Source organism: Danio aesculapii, chromosome 12 (assembly GCF_903798145.1).
Source record: "Danio aesculapii chromosome 12, fDanAes4.1, whole genome shotgun sequence".
Taxonomy (NCBI): Eukaryota; Metazoa; Chordata; class Actinopteri; order Cypriniformes; family Danionidae; genus Danio; species Danio aesculapii.
In genome coordinates this window covers 22,431,880-22,453,039 of record NC_079446.1, presented here as the reverse complement: position 1 = coordinate 22,453,039, position 21,160 = coordinate 22,431,880, and the positions used below count along the sequence as shown (strand labels likewise).

At 34.4% G+C, this 21,160-nt stretch overlaps 1 protein-coding gene across 2 annotated transcripts in view; it reads right to left on the bottom strand.

Annotated features, from left to right (window-relative positions):
- Window positions 1-21,160, bottom strand: part of thrab (thyroid hormone receptor alpha b) — a 268,145-nt gene that overhangs the window by 61,303 nt on the left and 185,682 nt on the right. Inside the window, exon 3 of one of the 2 annotated variants that reach the window (XM_056469511.1) lies at window positions 15,992-16,235. In XM_056469511.1, coding sequence (XP_056325486.1) covers window positions 15,992-16,047 — 56 coding nt within the window. In that variant the 5' untranslated portion in view covers window positions 16,048-16,235. Of the gene's footprint in view, window positions 1-4,678; window positions 4,756-15,991; window positions 16,236-21,160 lie in introns of those variants that run through there. The other variant, XM_056469512.1, reaches the window with a different exon arrangement.

Genomic DNA, 21,160 nt, shown 5'->3' with positions numbered 1-21,160 from the left:
AAAAGAAAAACAAATGGTGCTAATATACACTCACAATGAGCTGCAAAACTATTGAAATCCAGATCATAACGTTCATATCCATGGCTCATTGTAGATGGTCATAGAGGTCTGCATTCCCATTGCGGTCAAAAAAAAAACTTCATTTCTAAAAGTCCTTTCACAAAAGCATATCAGCGTTTTTAGTTTTAATTATTACATGACCATCTGTAATACTTAATTGTGATTGGTCAATAATGACATTCCAAGGTATGCTATTACCAGATAACAACCACTGAAACTAATACTAATACACAGTACTTCGAATCATCCTGACCATCAGTGAATACATTCACATCAACATAGCGACAACACCTTGTGACTGAAAAATATGTAGGTTAGTGTATACTTCGTTTAGCTGTTTTCGCTTCTGTCAGCTTTGCTTTTAATTAAAGAATTAAGAAGTTTTTATTAAACAATTATTTATTTATTACAGCTCAGAGCAATGCTTTGTCTCAAATTTTGACATTTTGTGGCAAGTAGACATGTATTAAGTGGGATAAAGTACATCCTGGAGGTTGTTTTCGCAAAATGACTTTCTATTATTATACAGATTTTTATTATTTGTCCATATCAACCACAGGTATACTCAAGACTGAATAAACGCATCGCATGAACGAACCAATGCGTTCTGCTTAATGCATATTATTCTCAGGTCTGTGCAGGTTGTCAGTGAGTGACAGAGCAGAATAAGTATGAGAGAGCAAAATGTGGATGCGCTGTCCTGGAAAAACACTGAACTTGTCATTTTAAATGACAGATCTTGACATAACATAGTTATTTTTTCTGTCTTTGATTATTTTTCCTATTGTGTTAACAGAGAAATGTTAAAAGTATCTTGATGGTGTAAGAAAATGAAAATAAAATGTTTGCACAACATACATATTTGATTGCTATCCCTCATTTACTAGCCATTACTCTTTTAGTAATGGCTAGTGAACATGTAAATGTGAGATTTTGGGACGATCGGGTTGGGAGGAAGGCTGTTAAACAGCAGGTAAACAAAGAATGAATAAAACCAAGCAGGAACAAGACTGAAAAAGTTTCACCCAGAGGTCTAGATAGTAGACAACACATTAACACAAATAAGACAATATTCTGCTGAATTCAGCTGAAGTCATACTTGAAGTAAACACAAATTAAATTCAGATGTGAATTATTCTCATTTTAGTAGCATTATCAAAGTGCAGTTTTGACAATTTAAAATGGAAAGGTCAGGATTTTGATTCTGATTGGTTGAGCCATGTTCTAAGCTGTTGTTAATTACTTTTCACTATTGCTTGACAACCATTCTGCAATCAGTAGTTATTTTGCAAAACCTTCCTATATGTACAGTATGGGAATAACATTTTTAAAGGCAATAAGCCCTGTGAAGCTGCAGTTTACAGTGAATTTATAACAGCTATTTGGAGGTAGGGCTGTGCTATTTGGGGAAAACAACTTATTGTGATTTATTTTGACAGATATTGGGATTTGATTTGCGATTTAATTTTATAGTCGAGATTCAGCTCAATAATCTGTATCAAAGCTTCTTCTTACTGTAGTAAGTGTTAGTTAAAAAAAGAAACTGAAAAGATATTAACTTACTACAACATTTATTAGATTGCGTGTCATTGGCAATACTATCAGTTGACTTTTTTGCAAGACACTCCACCTGTGGTGCTTTTTTAGGCACTGGTTGTATTTCCTATTGATTTGGCAAGTTTTCTTATGAAAGACCTGTTTTTTGTTTGCTGTCTGTGACTTTGAAACCAAGATATTCCCATAGAAACACATTTTTTAAACAGTTTTCTAATGCATTTTTTTGTCTTTGCCATGATGAAAGTGCACAATAGGGTTGGGCGATGTCAACCAATTTGGCACGATTTCTAATGTGAAACATCATGATGGCATTGTCGTCGTTGTTGGCAGTGAATTAACTATTTATAGCCTACCGTTTCAACTACCTGACCCGCATGGTCTTTGTTTTACCCATAACCAAATCATAAATAAATAAAGATAGGTTACAGACAAATGACCACCTGTCAATTACTTTTACCATGAGAAATAGGCAGATTTTTTTTGTCTGTATTATGGCGTCAACAAACTTTGTTGGTAAAAAAAGTGCACTACCAACAGTATCTAAGTTTTTTGCTAAAATTACTAAGTACAAGCATGAAAGTAAATAGTTAAAGCAGTGTACTGATGCTGTGACACATTACCAAAAGACAGAAGAGTCGTCAGATAGAGACAAGATGAATTAAATATTACGTTTAACAATAATAGTGGGATGCGATCCAGCAGTACATCTTTGATAAACTGTCTGACGTGCACTGCTCTCTGGGGTTTCGTGTTCAAAGCACCTGTTGACTGCTGGAGCTGAGACGTTGCAGCGCATGACAGAGTGTGCGTGTGTGGTCACGTGATGAAACGCCTGTGTGGATGTGGATCGTTTTCAATCTAAAATGCCATTTTAAAACTAAAAGGTATTAGTGTAAACGGGGTCTAAGTGTGTATTTTTCACGAGCGTGTTGCTGCTGCGACGGGGGCAGGGCAGAGGATTGCGATGCCAACTCAGCATCATGATGTCCATTGACGATGGATCATAGCATCGTCTATCGACCCAACCCTAGCGCATAATATTTTACTAGTTATTTTGCAAGATACTAGCATTCAGCTCAAAATGCAATTTAAATGCTTAACTAGGTTAATTAGACTAACCAGGCAAGTTAAGTTAAGTGGGAACGTCATTGGACAACAGTGGTTTGTTCTGTAGCCAATCAGTAGAAATATTTACTCTAGCAGTTGTTAAATGATAAAAATAATTAAATAAATAATAATAAAAAAAAAAAATTTCCTTGCTTTTAAACATCACTTTGGCAATTTTTGCAAAATAATACAAATTTCACAGGAGGGTTAATCATATTGTATTCAACTGTATGTACGATACTATAAGATGGAGATTTTAAAAGCAATGCATGTAAACACCTGACTCACAATATTGTCTTATTCCAAATAAGCAAATCATTTAACTACCGATCTCCATGTATCCATACCTAATGTGAAACTTTTTACCAATGCAACTGTCAATGATCCGCTGCCCTCATATGAACCTGCTCATCTCAAAACGTACCAAACACAAATATTTCAACAAGCCCCAGGTAATCAACAGTGAACGAGGGATTCGTTTAATCAAAACTCCATCACACCAAAGATCCTGTGAGAAGATAAACAGCATTACAGAGCAATAGGCAGATGGGCAGACACAGAGCGATAAAGTAGGAAGGGCTTTTTTCCACTCTGACACTCGCTAAAAAAAGAAAGCCCAGAGGACGCTGCCGAGTCACAAATGGAGGGGAGGGGTGAATCAAATAAATAAATAAATAACAGCCAAGTTGGCACTTGCTCACTGCAGAAACATCAATTATTTCGGATCCAAATGGAGAAGAGACACAACTTTCCCATTAAAGGGACAGAGGACAACAGCTGTAGCATCTGACAGGAGAGCTTGCAGTTGGCTCGGTAATATAGCACTTTTAGACGGGAAGGAGCAGATATCGTTTTGTGCACGAAGCCGCGAGCAACGGATCATAATCTGTCTGATCTGATGATACTGAAACGGTTGCTCATTAAATACCCAGATACTGCAGAGGCATACATGATTCAGGAGGAGAAGAAATCTGCACATTCCGCTGATGTTAGCGTCAGTCCACCGATGAATCACGCATCATCAAAAAAATGAAAAATAAAAATAAAAATCAACCATCAAATTAAAAAGAGATTTAAATAAAGACCTGCTCGACAAACAAGAACTTGTTCAGGGTGCATCACACTATTTACCAATGAATTATATTAGTTTAATTATTTATTTATTTATTTATTAAATATAAAACAAATATATAAAAAATATTTAAAAATTAATAAAAATAAAAATAATAAAATTAAGAATTATTACTAACATTCTACAATGAACAATCTAGTCACTTATAATCTATTTTATATTACTAGCAATAAGCAATAATAACAAAAAAAGCTACAACAACAACAACAACAACAACAATAATAATAATTTGGATCTCAGATTTCAAACAACATATTTTCAGAGTTCCCCATACTTTAAACAAATTATTAACAAATTATTAGCTTTTATAGTTGTTCCAACTTAGTAGTCGTAGTAAAATTATAGTAAAAAATAAATAAATAAATAAATAAATAAATAATAATGATAATAATAACAACAATAATAATAATAATAATAATAATAATAATAACAATAACAACAACAACAATAATAATAATAATCGTTTTTAAAGAGTTTTAATAAGGATGATCTTAATTATTTCTAAAAATCCAGCCCAAATAAATTTTATAACCACTTAACGTAAACTTTAGTAAATTCAAGGAATCATCTTTGAAAATTTTTTTAAATATATATAATAAAAATGACAAACAATAACAATACAAATAAATAGAAAATAATACCAACATAATAATTAATATCAATATATTTATTTCATTTATTTGTGCATTCTCTCTAGAAATCTCTATAAATAACTTTCAAACTCCCTGACAAACGCAGTACACGTGAGCCTTATCAACAGCACAAATGCTGCGCAGCAGAGCTAGTCCTGATATACTCATACAGGTCTAAGCAGAGTCTCACCTGATAACGCAGTGGGACTGAAGGATGTGCATGATGAAGCCGAACGCTCCACTGTTCCTCTTCAGCACATGAACTAAGCGAGTATCAACACAGTCTGACTGAAATATCTCTGATGCTCTTGCATAAGTCTCTCTCTCTCTTTTTCGCTGTCGTTTTTAACCCTCCCTCTGTTTTTTCCCCTCAGTCTCTGAATTTCCCCTGACTGTTCTTTACTGAATTTTTCGAAGAATCCCTCGTGAGAGATTGTCTCTGGCGCTGTTAATCCCACTGGCGATCTGTGATTGGGTGTTGTGATCCTCTGGTGGGCTGTAATCTGGGGTTGGGGTGAGATCAGGGCGAGCGACGGGATGAAGGAAGAGAACTGGATGCTATCGCCCATGAAACATTCCAACTGGATCTGTCACATCCGCTTATTTTCACCTTTATTTACTCTCTAGCTCTGCCGGTTATTTTTAGTCGCCGAGGTTTCATTCATCCTCGGCCGTAAAAAGGCTAACTCAGTGCATGCGGTGACAGTGGGGGAATTGAGGTGTGTAGAATGAATAAACAAACAAACATTAATAATAAAATAAAATTAATAAACAATAAATTAAAATGACAGAGAGTGGTGAGCTGACATGCGAAAACTTATTACTTAATTTTATTTTTAAAATGTAAAATTTATTATTTTATTTATCTACTATTTTTTCATATTATTCTATCATTTCACCTCCTTGCCATGCTTATCTAGGTTTGATTTATTGGATCAAAAACACAGTTTAAATAATACAGTGATCTAATATTACAATATTACAAATACAATTTATAATATATTTCTTATTTTAATATATTTTTAAAAAGCAATTTATTCCTGTCATGACAAAGTTTATTTAACAGTCTTTAGACTTCTGTGTCTTAATAATAATATATAATAAGGAATAATAATAATAATAATAATAATAATAATTATTATTATTATTATTATTATTATTTCCTATAATTATTTTAAAAACAGTTGTGCTGCTTAATAATATTGTGGACATAATTCCTTAATGCATATAATTTGATGAATGAATGAAATAATTCCTCGATAAATATAATTTGATGAATGAATAAAATAATTCCTCAATTAATATAATTTGAATAATGAATGAAATAATTCCTTAATAAATATAATTTGATGAATGAATTAAATAATTCTTTAATGAATATAATTTGACGATTGAATGAAGTAATTCCTCGATGAATATAATTTGGTAAATTAATGAAATAATTCCTTAATGAATATTATTTGATGAATGAAAAAAATTCCTTGATAAATATAATTTGATGAATGAATGACATAATTCTTTAATAAATATAAATTTATGAATGAATGAAATACTTCTTTAATGAATATAATTTGATGAATGAATGAAATAATTCCTCGATGAATATAATTTGATGAATTAATGAAATAATTCCTTAATGAATATAATTTGATGAATGAAAAAATTCCTCGATAAATATAATTTGATGATTGAATGAAATAATTCCTCGAGGAATATAACTTGAAATAAATTAAATAATTTCTCTATGACCATAATTTGATGAAAGAATAAAATAATTCCTCCATAAATATAATTTGATGAATGAATTAATTAATTCCTCGATTAATATAACTTGAAATAAATGAAATAATTTCTCAATGACTATAATTTGATGAATGACTGAAGTAATTCCTCGATAAATATAATTTGATGAATGAATGAAATAATTCCTCAATTAATATAATTTGATCAATCAATCAATCAATCAATCAATCAATCAATCAATCAATCAATCAATCAATCAATCAATCAATCAATCAATCAATCAAATCAACCAACCAACCAATCTAATACTACTACTATATAACAATAATAATAATATTAATAATAATGATCATAATAATAATAATGATAATAATAGGGGCGATGCAGTGGCGCAGTAGGTAGTGCTGTTGCCTCACAGCAAAAAGGTTGCTGGTTCGAGCCTCGGCTGCGTCAGTTGGCGTTTCTCTGTGGAGTTTCCATGTTCTCCCTGCGTTCGCGTGGGTTTCCTCCGTGTGCTACGGTTTCCCCCACAGTCCAGAGACATGCGGTACAGGTGTATTGGGAAAGCTAAACTGTCCGTAGTGTATGAGTGTGAATGAGTGTGTATGGATGTTTCCCAGAGATGGGTTGCGGCTGGAAGGGCATCCGCTGCATAAAATATTTGCTGGATAAGTTGGCAGTTCATTGCGCTGATTCCCAGATTAATAAAGGGACTAAGCCGAAAAGTAAATGAATGAATGAATAATAATAATAATAATAATAATAATAATAATAGTAATAATAATAATGACAACAGCGACTTTTGAACAAAAGTAAGTTTACAAAGAAACTTTGAAGAAACATTTCAAAGCCTTGCCAGAGAAATTAATTGTGGTGGGAGTAAATAAATAATTCAAATAATCCAAATAATGTCAAAATTTGATGAAACCAATGCAATAATGAAACTTTTGAACGGCAGCGCAAGTGTTTGCAAAAGCGCTTCGAAGAAACGTTTCAAAGCCTTGCCAGAGAAATTAATTGTGGTGGGAGTAAATAAATAATTCCCTTGAAACGAATAGCTGGAATTGAGGCTTTAGCAGTGGCAGCGAGCGCTGTGATTTGAGTGGCAGGAAGCTGAGAGTCTCAGGATCTGTCAGCCACTCTGTCTTATGCAATGAGAAGTTTTGGAGTCGCTCCACCTTGCTTTTCCTTCCTCTTAAATCCCTCATTGTGTGTCTGCAGTTTCCCTCTCTCCTTCTCTCTGCCAGCTTTATGAGAGCTTATTTTAGAGCCTGTGTAAATGTGATCTGGCAGCTCGCAGCTAATGTCAGAACAAAAGCCACGTGCAGAGAAGAGAAGCAGCTGAAGGGATGCCGCTAAATGTATGTAAATGTGCGTTCACACTGTTTTCGTGCATTTGTCTAGAGGCGCTGGCGTGACTGAGCCAGAGAGAAGATGAGATAAACAGGCCAATATGATGCTCATGTGACTCTACAGAAGCTGAAGAGATGGTGGCGCTGCTGTCTACTAAAGCTGATTTTCTGACATGACTCAAATACAGAAATATGTCTATTTTACTTGTGGGTGCAGGAGACTAGAGTTTGAACAGTGGCGGAAATAAGTACAGTTTAAAGGAGCTGTTAACAAATATTTATGTGTAATAACAATGGAATGACACAAGGAGAATGTGCTGAACTACTGAAATGTATTTAATACTTTATATAAACGTTTCTTTTTTTGGTAAAGGCAGCTTAAAGACGCCTCTGATAAGGAGAATGAAGTCACATGCATTGCTCGGGTGTGATTTTTTTCCCCACAGACTTCGAGAGTAAATATTTTGATGGTTTTGTGGATGTCGTCTATTAAATCTGATCTTTATTTTACATTTTCAATTGGATTCAAGTCAGGTGACTGGCTGGGCCATTCTACAGCTTGATTTTCTTTCCCTGACAGCATTTGAGAGTTTCCTTGGCTGTGTTTTAGATCACTGTCTTGCTGAACTATCCACCATGGTTTCAGACGTTGGACTGAAGCAGCTAATATAAATTTACAATGATGAAGGGCAGAAGGTTGCTGAATAACGACTGATAGATTTCAGCTGCTGTCTGTCTATCTCCCTTTATTCATGTGTTCAATACTTTTTCCCAGTGAAATTGCATTTTATTACACATAACTTAATTTGCAAACTAATTTGACTTGTTGTCTTTTTATATGTGGATTTCTTTGGTTGTTATCAACATCTGATGAATTTTTTAAGTCAACAGCACCTCTAGAAATATGTTTTTTTTTTGAGAAAAATGGTGACACGTTTGATACTTATTTCCCCTTTTGTATATACAGTTGAAGTCAGAATTAATAATTAATAACCCCCCTTTGAATTTGTTTTCTATTTTAAATAATATCCAAATGATGTTTAACAGAGAAAGAAAATTTTCACAATATGTCTGATAATATTTTTTCTTCTGGAGAAAGTATTAATTGTTTTATTTCGGCTAGAATAAAAGCAGTTTTTAATTTTTTTTAAATCATTTTAAGGTCATTATTATTAGCCCCTTTAAGCTATATTGTTCTTTGATAGTCTACAGAACAAACCATCTTTATACAATAACCTGCCTAATTACCCTAACCTGCCTAGTTAACCTAATTAACCTAGTTAAGCCTTTAAATGTCACTTTAAGCTGTATAGAAATGTCTTGAAAAATATCTAATATCAAATATTATTTATTGTCATCATGGCAAAGATGAAATAAATCAGTTATTAGAGATGAGTAATTACAACTATTATGTTTAGAAATGTGCTGAGAAAATCTTTTCACTGTAAAACAGAAATTGGGGAAAAAAATAAACAGGGGGGTTAATAATTCAGGGTGGCTAATAACTCTGACTTTAACTGTAAGTTTACCCAACTATGATAACTTATGCTACTGAGAAACCCGGTAATGTGAAAAGGGTCCATTGGTTGCTAAAAAGCAAAACATTAATTTCAGCTATTACTTTTCAGTTGATACTAATAGAAAAAAAAAATAATAATAAAATGCTGCATTAAAATGATTTGACAGCGTTGTGTATGACTAATGACTAATGACTAATTTGATAGCAAATCTATGGCTCAGTGGTGAAAAAGTACATGGAAACTTTTCTAGGAAAAGTAAATTTTTGATCTTGTGCATTGCTAAGAATGGATTTTGGGAAAAAAATTAAAGCAGTTTTTTTAAACCCTCGAATTCCAGATTTTTAAATATTTGTATCGCAGTTAACATATAATATCTTGACAAGCAATACATCAATGGATGTCAATGGAGGATGAATAAATACGACCTCCATTGATGTATGGCGTGTTAAGATATTATATGTTAACTGCGATACAAATATTTATATTAATATTTATTTCCAAAATTTTCCCCCCCAAAAAAAAAAAATTTCTGATAAAAAACGTTTTGTGTTTAAGGGTCATACAGTATAACGAATAACAGTCATTCAGCGTACACTTTGAAAAAAAAAATGTGATCAGCATCATGCAAAATCCAATTAAGTCTTATATTTAGTTACTAAAAGTGAGTTACAAAAAAATTGGAAAACAAGTAAATAAATAGACACATTATATGACAAACTCTTGAACTCTGCGTAAACTCACTGACAGGGTGAAGTGTTCATCTCTCTGCAGGCATTCTGTGCGTCTGATTAAAGTGGATTACAGCTTCAGGAGGATAGACATGCAGCATGGCAAACAGCAGGAAAATCCTGTCAATTAACTGTATGCAAATCACAGAGCTTTTTAAAGTAAACGCTGAAAATCCAGGAGCGTGACGTCAATCAGATCAGATTAAAACAATGTTTAAGGATTCGCTTCTTCGTACCACCACTGTACATTGACTCAAACAGGCATGTGGTGTTTCTATAAACAGAAAAGCAATGAGAACATGCCTGCTAGTTTTCCACACGTCTCTAGCTGTAATAAGCTGGGATATCTGTGAACGCCCCGATACAATTCATTTAGCACAAACTAAACGATGTGCTTTCAAATGAACACGGCTGTATTAGTGCCAATAAACATCGCTTTACGCCTAAATCAAGTGATTCGGTTTGGAACACTCTCTGTAGTCAAATATGCTTCAGTTATTTAGTTATACTGCGAGGCTGTTGAATGATTGATTCTGATTGGCTGATGGCCATTGCAAGCTATATGGCAGGGCTGTTGAATGCTTGATTCTGATTGGCTGATGGCCATTGCAAGCTATATTGCAGGGCTGTTGAATGCTTGATTCTGATTGGCTGATGTCGATTGCTAGTTATACTGCAGGGCTGTTAAATGCTTAATTCTGATTGGTCGATGAACATCTTAAGTTACACTATGGGGTTGTTGAATGCTTGATTCTGATTGGCTGATGGCCATTGCAAGCTATATTGCAGGGCTGTTGAATGCTTGATTCTGATTGGCTGATGTCGATTGCTAGTTATACTGCAGGGCTGTTAAATGCTTAATTCTGATTGGTCGATGAACATCTTAAGTTACACTATGGGGTTGTTGAATGCTTGATTCTGATTGGCTGATGGCCATTGCAAGCTATATTGCAGGGCTGTTGAATGCTTGATTCTGATTGGCTGATGTCGATTGCTAGTTATACTGCAGGGCTGTTAAATGCTTAATTCTGATTGGTCGATGAACATCTTAAGTTACACTATGGGGTTGTTGAATGCTTGATTCTGATTGGTCAATGAACATTCCAAGTTATTCTGTGGTGCTGTTGAATGCTTGATTCTGATTTGCTGATATACATTCTAAATTGTAATGCACGTTTGTTGAATGCTTCATTTTGATTGGCAGATCAACATTCTATGTTACACTATGGGGCTGTTGAATCCTAATTCTGATTTGCCAGTGAATATTCTAAGATAGAATCTGGTGATGTTGAATGCTTGATTCTGATTGGGTGACAAACAGTTTTAATGCAGGTTTGCTGAATGCTTTTTTTTGATTGGCTGATACGTTAGAACATTCAAAAGTTACATTATGGTGCTGTTGAATGCTTGATTCTGATTGGGCAATGAACATTCAAAGTAAATATTTGGTGATGTTGAATGCTTGATTGCAATTTGCTGATGAACATTCTAAATTGTAATGCAAGTTTGTTGAATGCTTCATTTTGATTGGCTGATGAACATTCAAAGCAACTATAGTGCTGCTGATTATTTGATACTATCTGGCAGATGAACGTTCTACATTACACTATGGGGCTGTTGAATCCTTAATTCTGATTGGCCGGTGAATATTCAAGGATAGAATTTGGTGATGTTGAATGCTTGATTCTGATTGGGTGACAAACATTCTAAGTTATAATGCAGGTTTGCTCAATGCTTTCTTTTGATTGGCTGATACGTTAAAACATTCGAAAGTTACATTATGGTGTTGTTGAGTATTTGATTCTGATTGGCCGATGAACATTTAAAGTTACACTATAGGGCTGTTGAATGGTTGATTCTAATTGGGCAATGAACATTCAAAGTAAATATTTGGTGATGTTGAATGCTTGATTCCGATTTGCTGATGAACTTTTTTAATTGTAATGTGGTTTGTTGAATGCTTTATTTTGATTGGCTGCTAAACATTCAAAGCAACTATAGTGCTGCTAAATATTTGATTCTGCTTGCCCGGTGAACATCTTAAGTTACACTATGGGGCTGTTGAATGCTTAATTATGATTGGCCAGCAAATTCTTCAAGGTAGAATTTGGTTATGTTGAATGCTTGATTCTGATTTGACAGACAAACATTCTAAGTTATAATGCAGGTTTGGTGAATTGTATCTTTTAATTGGCTGATACGTCCAAACATTCGATTATGGTGCTGTTGAGTATTTGATTCTGATTGGCCGATGAACATTCAAAGTTACACTATAGGGCTGTTGAATACTTGATTCTGATTGGGCAATGAACATTCAAAGTAAATATTTGGTGGTATTGAATGCCTGATTCTGATTTGCTGGTGAACATTCTAAATTGTAATGTGGGTTTGATAAATGCTTAGTTTTGATCGGCTGATGAACAATCAAAGTAACAATAGTGCTGTTGAAAATTTGGCAGCATAAAGAGGTTGGATTATAATGCACGTTTGCTGAATGCTTTCTTTTGATTGGCCGATGAACATTTAAAAATTCCATTATATTGCTGTTGAATAACAAATTCTGATTGGCCGATGAAAATTGTAAGTTACACTATGGGGATGTTGAAAGTTTGATTCTGATTGGCAGATGAACCTGTTAAGTTACAAGTCTGTGATGTCAACTGCTTGATTCTGATTGGCTGACATTGTAATTTATATCAAAGTCCCTTTAAGGCAAGTAATTTTACTCAGTGGCCATCTTTTGAAACATTCTGTCTGAATGTGGAAACATCAAATTCTACAAAACTGTTTGTCAAGCTTATGATTACAATACATATTTGGAATCCCCAATAAAGTTAAACAACAAGTCTCATAAGTTTAGTTTCTAAACGTCAGAATCAAACAAAATCTATATATATTTAGGTTGCCGAAGCTAATGTGCATGCGCACTCAAAAGGAACAAGATCACGACACCAACCTCATTTATGGTCGTTCTAATGATCGTCAGATCATGCTACTCTTCTGAAGTAATCCAACTTGGTCTTGATGGTGAATCTCCTCCAGAAATGACAGCGACTCTTTGTTTACAAAGTTGTGGGAGTTTGAGTAATTGCTGTCATGTGATGTGCATTTGACAGGAAGGACTGTACCTCACATTCCTTTCATACAGATTTCAAAACCAAAAAAAATACTGTTTTCAAGTGCACTTGGCTCAGTTCTAAGTTCTCAGTTCTCTTTATTTAGCTTTATATTTCTTATGTCTGTGAACCAAGTATTTACTGAGATTCAAGTGCATTTGTTGACCACCAAACTGTCGTAAAAGCAAATGTCTGATCTGAGCTTCCCCCTGGAGAAACGTCAGTCTATATCGATCGATGATTGGCTAGTAGGTGGGGCTTAATTCACCATATTGACCGTTACACTTTTCCCCGTTCAAAACTATAATATAGAGTGACACGTCTTGTGTATTCTATAGTCTTTGGTTATTTTGTGGATATGTTGAATGCTTCCTTTTAAATGGCTGATGAACATTCAAAGGTACATTGTGATGCTGTTCAATATTTTATTCTGATTGTCCAGTGAAAATTCTAAGTTAGAATTTGATTGGATGAATAATTTCGATTGGCGGATGAAAATTTTGAATTATAATACGGGGCTGTCGAATGTTTATTTCTGAAGGCCCTAAAAACATTCAAACATACACAATTACACCAATTGTGTAGAAATTACACAATTCACTTTTAACATTCAAAGCAAACAGAAAAGAAACATCTAAACCTCAATGACCATTAATTGGGAGGCATTGATTGAGTAAGCAATGATCATAGGTGAAGAAATCACCTCTATTAAGATGAACAGAGGAATGCACTGCGTTCCTGCTCTCTGATTTAACCAGAATGCAGTTCTCTGTGATCAGCTAATCAACAGACAGGTGGTCTCGGTGTAATTAAGCTGAAGGGCCCTCATTTAATCGCTTCTTGAGTAAGCATGCTGGGAATCTGACCTCACATTCCTGGGGTCTTGTCTACTATATGCACGCACACACAGGTAAACACGGGTCTGCGAGTCCTATTGGAGTCATGATGTATGGTCTTGTTGTGTGGCAGCTCTTGTGCTCATGACGATGCTTCTGTGTAATTAAATGCGAGAACTAATGACTGAGGGGGTTGGATCGTTTTCACCTGCTCCAAAAGCCTCATTGATTTAATGATTGTTAATCTTGAAAAACATTTATAGACTAATTAGAGGATAATGTTTTAAGCCCGGTGTACACTGATGAAAGATAAACTTCTAAATAGAAAATTTAAGTCATGGTTTGGCATGAAAAGCATACATACATTTGTATATTATACACTCATCGGCCCCTTAATTAGGTACAGCTGTTCGACTGCACGTTAACCCCAATTTCTAATCAGCCAATCACATGATAGAAACGCAATGCATTTAAGCATGTAGACATGGTCAAGACAATCTGCTGCAGTTCTAACTGAGCATCAGAATGGGAAAGAAAGGTGATTTAAGTGACTTTAAATGTGGTATGGTTGTTGGTGCCAGACGGGCTGGTCTGAGTATTTCAGAAACTACTGATCTACTGGGATTTTCACGCACAACCACCTCTAGAGTAAAGTATTGTTGCTGACCATGTCCATCACTTTATGACCACAGTATACCCATCTTCTGATGGCTACTTCCAGCAGGATAACATGCCATATCATAAATCACGAATCATCTCAGACTGTACTCAAATGGCCTCCACAGTCCCTAGAAATCCAATAGAGCATCTTTGGGATGTGGTGGAACGGGAGATTCACATCATCGATGTGCAGCCGGCAAATCTGCAGCAACTGCGTCATGCTATCATGTCAATATGGACCAAAAATCTCAGAGGAATTTTCCAGTACCTTGTTGAATCTCCGCCATGAAGGATTAAGGCAGTTCTGAGGGTAAAAATGGGTCCAACGCTGTACTAATAAAGTAGCTGGTGAGTGTACATTGTGTGTATTAATTTTGTTTTAATTTTAAAAAGTATTTTTAAATATTTTAAATATTGTTAATGCTCTATAATTTTAAATCTTTAATTATTCTAATTTCACTGTTAATCTTAAGTTTCTTAGTCTAGTATTTTGTAATATTTTGCACATTCTTTCACAGTTTTACAAACAATTATTTATATTCTTTTAGTTTAATTTTGAACAGTTTTAACACTTTAGCACAAAGATTTAATTTTAAGATTTATATTCAGTTGGCATGAATTTTATTTACACAAATTATACAAACTTTGTAATTTCATATGTAAATAAGTAGTAGTAGTAGTAGCAGTAATAATAATAATAATGTAATAATTTGTTAAATTGACTATGTTTGTATGTTTGTTATGATTGTAATGTCCTCATTTGTCAAGTTTTACAATTCGTGTTAAATGAAGATAAATAAATGTGTTACTAATATATTTGTGTAATAACAATAACACTGCATTTGTATTGCAGCTATAGATTTATGATGGTGCAATTAAAATGAAAAGTTCAGTCTATATACTGTAGACTGGTCAGCCTCACTAATTAGCCAACTAGTCAAGCATTGAGACATACTAGGAAAACATCCCTACTTAACGAACCATACGGGATATGTAGTCATCGGAGTGGAAAAGCAACAAGAGATGTGCTAAATAAAGAAAATCGCCTGAGGACAGATCACACATTAGACACAGACTTGATGTGTTTTGCTAACTGACAGAAGCACTGCTATTGGCTCAAACGTAAACTCTTTTTTAGGACGTGAGGGGGCAGCCTGTGCCGTCCTGCTAAACCAAAAACCTGTGTGTATGTGTGCGTACGTCTTAAGTGTGTGCTGACTTTGGACAGTAACAGGCATTCTCTAAGGCTTTAGTTCACTTTCCTGCTGGCTCCAGGCCTTATATAAAATGTGTGTGTGGAGTAAATGGTGAGGTGAAGGCTGGTCTCAAAAGCACGGCGTAGCGCCAGCACCGCACTCAATGTGAGATGTACACACACAAATGGAGCCAGTTACCGGGAAAACTGAATTATGTAGGAGACTGTGTGCATTGACCAGACAAACAGAGTTTCCTGAAGTGTCGCATCATGAAACAAAAGTCGATATACACAGAAGCAGTGAGTACTAGCAGCTATACACCACGAGATCATAGTTTAGTGCGCATGTTTACCTTTTCTCTTCTCCCTCTGATTGATTTGGGTCCTGCTCCTTGGGCATGTGTTCCATTCACCTTATTTCCATCCAGCAGCCAATCATGTGAGACTGAGGCGGGCCCCACCCTCGAATGCACGCCTGTCATTCGCGGGTTGTGATGAGTCAGACAGTCATGGGACGGCTCTGTGGAGCGACGCTCACAAACCAGGCCCGCCTCACTCTCAAACACAGATGGCCAGTGACACAATATGAGATGAGCTCTGTAGAAATACAAAAAGAGAGAATCAAAGTTAGCATGTATGGCAATCAAATGTAGATCTCTCATGGTAAAATAAGAACGAATAGGAATGTTTCGTAGAGTAAACACAAACATTTTTATCTACTGAAAACATAAAATGTATTGGTGGGATGTAAAACTTTTGGCAAACTTACTAAGTTTCTCAAAGGATGAAAAACTTCTGAAAGCAAATGGAAGCTTTTTATCTTTTCATGTCAAATATTTGTATATAGCTTCAGCAAATCTGCATTTTTTTTTCGTTAAAGAACTATTATTTATTTAATTTGTTAATTAGATATACCCTAGTGGTTTGAACAGTTCAGTTTGATTCCGATTAGCATGTCATCATTTACACTTGAGTATTTGGATTATTGCTATTCTCATCATATTCTGTATGGTCAAATCCGAAGGAAGTTGTTTGAGTATTAAATGTCAATCTTGTATGCAGATCACTGGGGCTGCACGACTTATCGAAAAAAGATGACGATCTCGATTCTTAATTCAGCTTTTCTACGATTCAGCCAATTATATTTTCAAGGTCAGGAGAGAAGCTTAAAGGCAGTCGCACAAGTCTTCACAGGAACATGAACACCTTCCAATGGCGTTGAAAGTGTCACAAACTGTATTAATAAGGTATAATTCACCCAGAAATGCCATTTCTGTCTTCATGTAATGATGTATTTGCGGCCGCGAAATCACACGTGAGCTGACCATGAGCTACCGAGAACGCGTGCACGCAGCACGCCAAATGAAGGCTACTTCAGTGAACAGAACCTGCATAGGCTGTGAATTACAAGTAATAAAGTTGTAAATAACATTCAGTTTGTTGAACAGAGCGATCGTTTGAGAGCCGCGCTGAAAGAATGATTTGAATGTGTGTGTGTTTTATCACAGTGACGGCAGCCATGAGCCGCACTAGGATGTGAAAATGAAACTGGCCACACATCATTTAAATGATCATAACGCATTTTACAGATATGATTACGCCAAGCATTTGATATGTTTTTTCTTTCATAGCGAACACATAGTGTTGTGCATGAAAATAAATGTTTTACAGTGTCAGTATAGCTACTCTAGCTTATATAATGTTGAATATAATGCAAGAAGAAATCTGATAATGACAAATGTCTGATTTTACTAGTGAAAACAAATGGTCTAATAATGTTGTCAAGATAAATGACAAGCACATGTCTTAAACATAATAATTCAATTTTATAATTCTAAATAGTTGTATTCTGATGTCATCATTTTACTGTGAATTAACAAACAGGACATATTGAAAGTCTATCCAAGTCCACCATAATGACTGCATTTTAAGCAACAGTAGACCTACACACAGGCCTAATATTATTATTGTTGTTTTACCATATCGTTACTTTAGAATTATTAGGTTCTATCTGACATTTTTGTCAAAATTGGGTTATTGACATAATCTTATTAAATGAAAACTTATTGTTTACATTTTAAGACTTAAAAAAAATGTTACACACTACTGTTTGCAATATGGATTGCAAAAACTTTGAAGCTCAATATCTCAAAATCTTTCAGAATGCAAACAGAATCTTATAATTCCAAGATGACGATATGTTTGAGAATTAACAATAATAATAGCATACTCATATAATTCTGAGAAAGAATCGTGATCTTGATATTAAGCAAAAAAATCGAGATCCACATTTTAGCCAGAATCTTACAGCCCTACATATCACATTGTAGACTGCGGTGAAACAAATCAGAAAACGGTTCCACCGTGCATGCTGAGTAAGAAATAAAGCCCTTTTCCATTATGAAAACATTTATTCGTTCAGAATGACACATTTGATTAGTTTTTATTTAGAGGTGTGAACCTAAACTGGTATCACGGTTCGGTTTGGTTACGATTATCATGCCATCGATTTGGTTCAATTCAATGTCGCAGTGCATCACGGCGTATGGACGATGTTTTCCATACACAATTTTATATTTTCTTCACAGCAAAGCAATTCTTGATTTAAAATGTATAAATATATTTATATACTACTTGTAATACAATTTTGTCCTTTAATTCAAACAGTCAGATATATACACTGGACTTTTTAAAACTCAAGTACATGCACAGAACAACATGAGCATTTATAGCAAATAAACAAATACAAATATCCAGATCACTTTCCGAGCCTTGTCTAGAGAGTTCTTTCTTACAGCCCTATGATTGGTCACGCACTCAACAGAAAGGGCTGTGATTGGCTCTAACGCTCTGGCGCTGTTCACCAGTGACTGACACTGATAAACAGCAACAGCGATCACAGCTGATCCATGACGACGCGGTGGAGAAAACTCACTCTCGGTGTTGCCAGATTGGGTGGCTTTGAATTTGATTGTGTGGTTAAAAAAATGACATAGGCGGGTAGAGAAAATTTTGGCGGTTTTGCAACGGCACGCCCCCCAGACCCAATCTGTGTTTAATTTATTTATTTGTTTGCATATTTTGAGATTTTTTCACATTCTAAAAAAACGAAAGGATTTAGAAATCAAACGTTCTTTTTACCCGAAAGCAGTTTAATAGGGCACTATGAAGGCTAAAGAACTTAATTCTTATATTTCTTTAATATTTGCAGCCTAGGACTTCTCACCATGTATTGTAGACATCTTTTCTAAAACATACAGTATAGTGTAAAAGCAAGTTTATTACAAAGGACACTAAAACAACCAAACAAAATTATACTTTAATTGAACACATCACATCACATACCTATACAGTAACTCTGCATGTTACACAAACAATACTGTCCAATCTAGTATTGTGAAAGGCAAAGCCGAAAATTGTGTGTTGATGTTTTACACTTTTTGCCTTCGCCTCCCTCACCATAGTATGCTACCTGTGCACACTTTTTCCTCCCTCACCATAGTATGCTACTTGCACAACCATCTTCACCCCTCTCAAATTAATATGCTCTTCGTGCACACATTTTGCCTTCGCCTCCCTCACCATAGTATGCTACTTGTGCACACGTTTTGCCTCCCTCACCATAGTATGCTACTTGCACAACCATCTTCACCCCTCTCAAATTAATATGCTACTCGTGCACACATTTTGCCTTCGCCTCCCTCACCATAGTATGCTACCCGTACACACGTTTTGCCTCTCTCACCAATGTATGGTACGTGCGCAGATGTCTCATCTCCTTATCACTGGATGCAAATCACGCAAGAATCTCACCTTGCTTGCAATGCTACTCACTCACAAATTTCACCTTCCTCGCCATAGTATGCTACTTGCACACATGTCTTCCCTTTCTTGCCATGGTATGCTTCGATGATAAATGGCATCATAAAACAGTCAGTAAATCACAAACGGTTATGGTCTGTACTAAACCAATACCAAATCGTTCCTCCTCTGCATCATAATGCACCATAGACACGATTAAGTGTGGCATCCCTAATATTTTCTAATGTATTTTACATATCGTCACCTTAGAATTATAATATTATTATATATTACAATTTTTGTCAAAATTGAGTTATTGACATATTCTTATTAAATGACAACTTAATGACAACTTAGTTGTTTACATTTTAAGACTTTTTATATAAAAAACAAATGTTACACACATACTGTTTGCTATATGGAATGCAAAAAAGATTTGAAGCTCAATATCTCAAAATCATTCAGAACACAGAGAGAACCTATAATTCCAAGGTGACGATATATTCCACTGCATTTCAATTTCTATAGCATTTGAACTTTTATAAATACATAAGTAATCTTGAATCAAAAGTTTGAATAAATGTTGTAAATCATGCAAATTTTGGACAAAACAAAACTTAGCCAAACCAAGACAAGACAAGACAAGACAAAAAACAAAACAAAACAAAACAAAACAAAACAAAACAAAACAGTCAAAGCAAGACAAAACAAGCTAAACAAAATGCAAACCAAGACACCAAAACAAAACAAAACAAAAACAAAAACAAAACAAAAACAAAACAAAAACAAAACAAAAAAAGAAATTTAACCAAAACAAAACAAGACAAGACAGGACAAGGAAAAACAAGACAAAAAACAAAACAAAAAACAAAACAACAAAACAAAACAAAACAAAACAAAACAAACAAGCAAAACAAAATGCAAACCAAGACACCAAAACAAAACAAAAAAAAGAAATTTAACCAAAACAAAACAAGACAAGACAAGGAAAAACAAAACAAAAAACAAAACAAAAAACAAAACAAAACAAAACAAAACAAAACAAAACAAAACAAAACAAAACAAAACAAAACAAAACAAAACAAAACAAAACAGTCAAAGTCAAAGCAAGACAAACAAGCAAAACAAAATGCAAACCAAGACACCAAAACAAAACAAAAACAAAAACAAAACAAAAACAAAACAAAAAAAGAAATTTAACCAAAACAAAACAAGACAAGACAGGACAAGGAAAAACAAGACAAAAAACAAAACAAAACAAAACAAAACAAAACAGTCAAAGTCAAAGCAAGACAAACAAGCAAAACAAAATGCAAACCAAGACACCAAAACAAAACAAAACAAAAACAAAACAAAAAACGAAATTTAACCAAAACAAAACAAGACAAGACAGGACAAGGAAAAACAAGACAAAAAACAAAACAAAACAAAACAAAACAAAACAAAACAAAACAAAACAAAACAAAACAAAACAAAACAAAACAAAACAAAACAAAAACAAAACAAAAAACGAAATTTAACCAAAACAAAACAAGACAAGACAGGACAAGGCAAAACAAGACAAAAAACAAAACAAAACAAAACAGCCAAAGTCAAAGCAAGACAAACAAGCAAAACAAAATGCAAACCAAGATAAAACAAAACAAACAAACAAACATTAAAACACCCCGTTATTTGAAGCAAAGTTCAAATAAAATAAATAAAAATGACTTTAATTGAAC